This window comes from Penaeus monodon, chromosome 2 (genome assembly GCF_015228065.2).
Source record: "Penaeus monodon isolate SGIC_2016 chromosome 2, NSTDA_Pmon_1, whole genome shotgun sequence".
NCBI lineage: Eukaryota > Metazoa > Arthropoda > Malacostraca > Decapoda > Penaeidae > Penaeus > Penaeus monodon.
In genome coordinates this window covers 35,632,853-35,640,352 of record NC_051387.1, presented here as the reverse complement: position 1 = coordinate 35,640,352, position 7,500 = coordinate 35,632,853, and the positions used below count along the sequence as shown (strand labels likewise).

Below are 7,500 nucleotides of genomic sequence, written 5' to 3'. Positions count from 1 at the left end.
GCCAACGATTGGATCTCGATAGATCGCCTAAAGCCAGCGTATATTCAAGACGACGACCCCCCCCTCCAGTACAGTTCTCCAGGGCGGGCCGCCCCTCTCACATATCTTGGGGCATCTTCGCTGACGGGGGAGTATTGTAACCGCTTGGTCGCTAGTTTGCTCGACCCCACGGTAACAAGCGATGATCGCACGAGTGGATGGCCGCTTGCTATTCGCCACGCCTCGATCACGCGAGGGGTGGCCGCTTGTGATTATTCGGTGATTCCTCACCTTTGTGTATATATACGCCTAATCTTTGTAAAATAAAACACCTGCAGAATTGTCACCACTTGTGTAATTATCCTTCTCAGCTCTGAAGTAACTCTGCAGTTAGCCACGGCTACAGGCTCTTGACTACATCCCAAATATTGTATGCCACGGCTGATCAGCCCAATGATCATTCCATTCCGTTTCATGATGATGATGATGATGATGATGATGATGATGATGATGATGATGATGATGATGATGATGATGATGATGATGATGATGATGATGATGATGATGATGATGATGATGATGATGACGATGACGATGACGATGACGATGACGATGACGATGACGATGACGACGACGACGATGACGATACATACATTCATATACATATACACACCCATACACAGACACACAGACACACACACACACACACACACACACACACACACACACACACACACACACACACACACGCGCGCGCGCGCGCGCGCGCGCACGCACGCACGCATATATAATATATATGTGTGTATATATGTGTGTATATATATATGTATGTATGTATGTATGTATATGTATATATGTATGTATATATATGTATGTGTATATATATATATATATATATATATATGTATATGTGTGTTTGTATGTATGTGCGTTGTGTGTGTGTGTGTGTGTGTGTGTGTGTGTGTGTGTGTGTGTGTGTGTGTGTGTGTGTGTGTGTGTGTGTGTGTGTGTGTGTGTGTGTGTGTGTGTGTGCATGTGCGTATATATATGTATATATGCATTTATAAATATAGATACATAATACCACACACACACACACACACACACACACACACACACATTATATATATATATATATATATATATATATATATATATATATATATATATATATATATAAACGAAATAAAAGGAAATGAGCAGAAGGATCCTAGAGGCGCCACGTAATCGCCGTAATCGCGAGGAAGCGCTTGAGGAAAGTCCAGCGGACGCAAGGACAGGACCTCGAGCCACTGACCCAGTCACGCTACACATGCAGTCACGGACACGCGGCTTCCTGTGCTAATGTCGCGTCCCTTCCCTTCCCTTCCCTCCGCCCCCTTGCGCGTTGCCAGTCTTTTGTCGACGAACAGGCGAAGCAGGAAATGGGATGACATCCTTCGCCGGCGCCCGCGCGTGCACCGCCGCCGTGCTGGTGGAGGCGGGTCATTTGCATGAAGGACTAATGAGAACAAGAGCAATGCCATTACGCAACAGGTGCCACTCCGGTCTCCAGGGTCACGGGAACACAGGCACGCGGAGACAGGCCTTTGCTTTTATTAGGAGGAGGAGTGGAGTGAAAAATACTGCTTTGCACTGCGCAACATCAAATATGATGTTTGGATAATTCAGTTATTATGCGCTGCATGGCATTCAAGGTTCATAAACAATGTACGGAAAAATATTGCACATCCACATCCTCCTTCTATTAAAAAAAAAAGAAAGAAAAAAAATCCAAAGCTTTTCTCTAACTCCAAAGTCTCGTGCAAAAGTAGTCTGTTTGGGAATCTAGCTATTTTCCCTTTCGTTACAAAGCACTTTGTATATGCAAAAGAAAAAAATGTTAATTAATGACATCCTTTTTAAACATCCTTCAGCCTCCTGAATTTTAAGAAATTTAGTCCCAAGTAAAACAAGGCATTATCCTGAGCAGTCAAATTGCTCTGACATTGTCTGTAAGAATGAAAACTTGAAAAACACCGTATTGGCCTCATGATGCATGCCATCCGCAGAGTGATCCTGTCCGCGGCCACTTCAAGCAGCATCAAACAACAATGCGAGGGTCACCGTTACCACAAGGCCGCGCGGAGGCTGGATGAAGTAAAGAGAGAGGAGGAGGATTCCTTAGTTTAAGGATGGGAAGGGAATGTGAGGGCAGCTAGCTATCTTGAAACTGACTTAGATTGAGTAATACAGGAGTGGGGCGAAACCCCTTGCGTGGTGTTTCATTTTGTTTACATCGCTGATTGGAAGGCGTGGATATGGTTAAGTGTGAAGCCATGGCCGTTGGTAGGAGAACACTTCTTTCGCCTACTAAGTGTGAACATAGCAGGAACAGGTCCTGCTATGGTAACCTTTTAGCAGGTGAGACCTTCGCCTGCCTCTCTTCCATCTCGTGTGAGGTGGAAGCGAGGTTCCGTGGGTCCCTCGTTCGTTTGTAGTATGGAAACATGGAACATGGTTATTATTTTTTTTTTCTTTCTTTTTTTTTAATAAAAACCTCCGGGTTGGTACTAAAGCCTAGCCACCGGGCTAGTGGTAACGTGTCGGCCTCTCATCCAAGGGGTCGGCGGTTCGCGCCCCGCCCAGGCGCAAGAAGTTGCAATTGACGCCTGGAGGTTACTGCTTTACACCGGGTAAAGACTAAGCTTAGTCGAGTCAGAACCAGCTCTCCTCGGTTAGCATTAGTCGGCCCAGGCTGGAGCTCCCTTCAGAGGCGCAGCTCGGGCGAGACTCAGCTCCGCATATCTGGCATATTTTTTATCCGATATGCGAAGCTGAGTATATATACATAAGTACATATACATACATATACATACATACATACATACATACATACATACATACATACATACATACATACATACACACACACACACACACACACACACACACACGCGCGCGCGCGCGCGTGTGTGTGTGTGTGCACATATATATATATATATATATATATATATATATATATATATATTTATACTTATGCATATACATGTATATATGTATGTATATTCAAATATATATATATATATATATATATATATATATATATATATATATATATATATATATATATATAAATAAATATAAATATATATATATGTATATATATATATATATATATATATATATATATATATATATATATATATGCATATAACTTTACAAAGAATTAGGGAAATGGGCGCCGGCACTGCCAGCGTCACCGGGCGCCGCGCGCTCTCGTCCGCCGCCGACCAGAGTCGCGGCGATGCACGAAATCTCACTTCTGCTGTCCATCGATCACCTCGTGGCCGCGTGGGTCGCCAAGGTGAAGTTACGGGACGGCGAGTTTTTCCCTCATGAAACCGATGGCCAAGGCGTTACTCTTGGCCTTTGCGCTGGGGCAACGCGCGAGCACGCCGCTCCTGATCACCTTCGGTGGATGCCGCGAGCGGGTCTGGGGCGGAGGGGGAGGAGGAGGGGGAGGGGGAGGGGAGGAGGGGGGAGTGGGGGGAGGAGGAGGAGGAGGAGGAGAGGAGGAGGAGGAGGAGGAGGAGGAGGAGGAGGAGGAGGAGGAGGAGGAGGAGGAGGAGGAGGAGGAGGAGGAGGAGGAGGAGGAGGAGGAGGAGGAGGAGGAGGAGGGGAGGGGAAAAATGAGTAGGAGGAGTAGCAGGAGCAGACTGAGGAAATGGCGAAGTTGAAGGTGGAGGGAATAGGAAGAGATGGCAGAGACGAAAAGTAAAGAGAGGGAAAAAATAGGAGATAATCAGTTAATAAAGACGACGAGAAAACAAGAAAATAAGCATGGCAAATATCTTGATTGGTGTGGGGGATGCATGGTAAATACCCTGGAAACAAGTAAGCGCCTCCTTCCAGCTTTGGCGACGCATCATCCCTCTCCTCGTTACTGACGTGTCCCTTCCTCGTTCCGAACAACCTTGAACCCTCTTCCCATCCCTCTCCCCCTCCCCTCCCCTTCTCCTTCCCCCCTCTCCTCCATCCCACTCCCCCTTTCCTTCTACATTTTCCTCTCCTCTCCCTCTCCCCTCCTCCACCTTTCCCTCCTCCTTGTCCCCTCTCCTTGTCCCCCTCCTCCTCCCCCCTCCCCCCTCCCACGCACACGAACTTCCCCGATACACTTCGTTGTGTTGCCGGATCTCCAGTTTTTCCGCTTGGCCGTAATGTGCGGTCGAATTTTGCCTCACTGTATTTCCAGCTAAAAAATCCCCCGAAATCCCCCGCTGAAATGAGAGGGCTGGGGGAGGAACTGGGGAAAGGGAGGGAGGGGAGAGGGGGAGGGAGGAAGAGATATACAATGAGAGAAAGAGAGAAAGAGAAAGAGAGATAACGATAAGAGATATAAATAGAGAGATGTCTCTCTCTCTCTCTCTCTCTCTCTCTCTCTCAAATATATATATATATATATATATATATATATATATATATATAGAGAGAGAGAGAGAGAGAGAGAGAGAGAGAGAGAAGAGAGAGTGAGAAGGGACAAAGGCAAAAAGAAACACATATTGTGAGAATCATGTTCTTGCGCTTGTAACTACAAAAAGACAAATCAACATTAAAGCAGAATAATACTGCTGACTCTCAAAAAGTGCATTCAGGTTAAACAAAAACAATAATAACCCCCGTGTTGACCAAGCTGGCACCCCCACCACCCAACCCACAACATGGAGAGCGAGGACACGAGAGAAAGATAGGCAAAGAGAGAGAATTAATGGGAGATATAGGGAACGAGCGAGAACACGAAAGATAGAGACAGAAGGAGAGGGAGGTTAAGGGAAATAGAGAGAAGGAAAAAGAGAAAAGAAAAAGAGAGACGGAAAGAGGGTTGATAGATTGACGGATAGAGAGAGGGAGAAAGGGAGGGAGAGAGAGAGGGAGAAAGGGAGGGAGAGAGAGAAGAAGAAAGGAAGAGAGGGAGGAAGGGAGGGAGGGAGGGAGGGAGATAAAAAATAAATGAAGATGGCTAATACAAATGTTCAGGAGTTTAGCTCACAAGCGAGCGCAAAACTACAATGCCTTCCTGCAGTCTCTAGGCTAGTGGTTCTTAACCTGGGGGCTTTAGTATTTTCCAAAGGGGGCGCGAGCCCTTGGAAAACAGGCAGTAATTTCTCTAATCATCTATGCTATTCTGTTAACGAGAGCATGGTTACATAATGAAAAGTGCCCCACAAGTGCCTGGTTCATTCACACGCCACAGCCGGATGCCCAGCAATCTTCGGAGGAATCGCTGTTTGTTTCCGCAACCGTTTGCGGGTAAAGCAACTAGGAGTGTCTGGACACTTAGAAATAATGATTTCCAAGATAAGAACAAATAAGAATGATGAAGTACTCCTTGTTGTTTGTTACAGGCAGCAATGGAAAGATAGTGAACCATTACTTGCTCTAATGGACCAATTAGACAATATCCTGCAAACAGGTGATTCTTGTTGGCGTTCATTACCTGGTGGTCAGATCATTCAGCGACCTAATGATGGTGAATGGCCTACAGAATCACGTTCATATTCCTACACATAAATCTGGTTCTTCTCTGGTGATGGATTTTCCAGAGAATAAGATCTGTTGTTCACTATCTCGCCGTGGGACAAGGCAGATTGGCGGGGTTACTTATGCCCTTGCAAGATATTAACTGGGAACATAAACATTCTGGGAACTTTGACGGCCAGGCAAACTTGGTCCAAACCAGGGGATCAACCCAAGTTGTAGGGATGCAGCTGACACCAAAAGCAAAGTTTGGCTGCAATATAATTGTCATCCAACCAAAATTAATAATAGAAAAAAAAAACTAAACAGCCTGCAAGCGCATGTCACACGTCCAGCGGTGGGCGGTCAATCGCTGGCAAAATGAAAAATTGATCGGCCGATTTGTAGGCTCCTGGCGAGTCCTCATGTTGTTTTGAAAGGTCATTTCTCAAGTGAACTTAAATAAAAGCCAGGACACCACAAGGGAGTGTATCTGTTGTAGAACATTTATTTCAGTGACATCTTACAACTCATGCACAAGCGCTAGCCTATGCCGACGATTTTACTCCATTCACTTATAAAAGGGATAGCAAGCTGAGACAATTAAACACGGCAATCACAACCTTGTCATAATGTTATCCCGGGGTCGTCGCTGGCAAGTCTCTCTGGCACCTGGAAAGATACAGCTGAGGCATATCGCGGAGACAGCAAGCTTCATACCGATACGACCTAGATATACAACTTGGGGGATCCTGCCTCAAGGCTCAGGAAGAAACTGAGATACTTGGTCTTAATATAAACAAACACCTGACTTACGCAGGTCACACCTGAACAATAGAAAAAAAAGCAAATAAACTTGCGCGCGTACATCGCATTTCTCACCTCCCTGTGGACGCGAGATACTCCAAGTCCTAGGTGAGACCTGTCTTGGAGTACTGCCCTCTTGTGTGGTCTCCATGTCCTCCATCATACCTGAACCTTTTGGACAAAATCCAGGACAGAGCAAAACGTCCGATTCAGAGGAGATGGACAACGTTGGGATGTTTCTGAATTTGTGTGTGATGTATCTAGCGCAACTGCTTCTCCCACGACTCCGTATGCGCCCTACAGTACAGGACTGGCCCATGGCAAGGAAACACGCTGGGGGTTCTCTTTGCACGGACGGAGCTGTATAAGCGATCGTTCCCGCCGAAGTACAGCCGAGTGTGGAACACCTAGATGGAGACCACAGTAGTAGGCCAAGCAAAGTCACTGACAGACTTCAAGGCAAGAGTCAATACCTGGATAAAGGAACAACCTCCGTGAAGTCCCGAATCTACTGCATACTTTGTATTGTAAATGAATCCAGACAAAGCATATTCAATCCTTTTGGAAAATGTTATGCAGTTTTGAAAAACGTGTCCTTTAACAAATACATATTTATTGTATGCAACATATAACTCTAAGGTTCACTCTTTGAGTTTTAGTAAGTAGCGCCTGTTAATGTTAAGAAGGAGAAGCCTGTGTTATAATAAATAAATAAAGTTTACAAAAATATATAAGAAAGAGCGAGAGAAGGACTTTCAGCAGGATAAGATTCCAAACGCAAAGACACTTCTTTTCAAAGACAAATACGGCCCCAAACATACATCACGAAATGATAATAATAATACTAATACTAATAATAATAATAATAACAACAATAATAATTTTATTAAAATGATGATAATAACAATAAAAAACAATGAATCTAACACCACCAACAACAACAACAACAATGATAAAATAAGTAACAATAATAATAAAACAATTATGAAATGATAATAATTCTATTATAAGATTAAAAATGCGCGACAAGGAAATTGGAAAGAGGGGGACACTGCCCTTCCACTCCGGAGCTTTAATCCTTCCTGGTTTTATTAAATCTTCATACACACACACACACACACACACACACATATATATATATATATATATATATATATATATATATATATATATATATATAAAACAAACACACACACACACACACACACACACACACAC

At 44.3% G+C, this 7,500-nt stretch overlaps 2 protein-coding genes across 3 annotated transcripts in view; one reads left to right on the top strand and one right to left on the bottom strand.

The window, feature by feature from the left end:
* The window catches only part of LOC119578717, a 1,223-nt gene extending 830 nt beyond the window's left edge, over positions 1 to 393 (top strand). Inside the window, exons 2-3 of the mRNA XM_037926315.1 lie at positions 70 to 258; positions 370 to 393. Of these exons, the coding sequence (XP_037782243.1) occupies positions 70 to 258; positions 370 to 393 (213 nt within the window). The remainder of the gene's footprint in view (positions 1 to 69; positions 259 to 369) is intronic.
* LOC119582634 (calcium uniporter protein, mitochondrial-like) overlaps positions 1 to 7,500 on the bottom strand; it is a 78,643-nt gene that overhangs the window by 9,263 nt on the left and 61,880 nt on the right. The gene's annotated exons all lie outside the window — the stretch shown is intronic.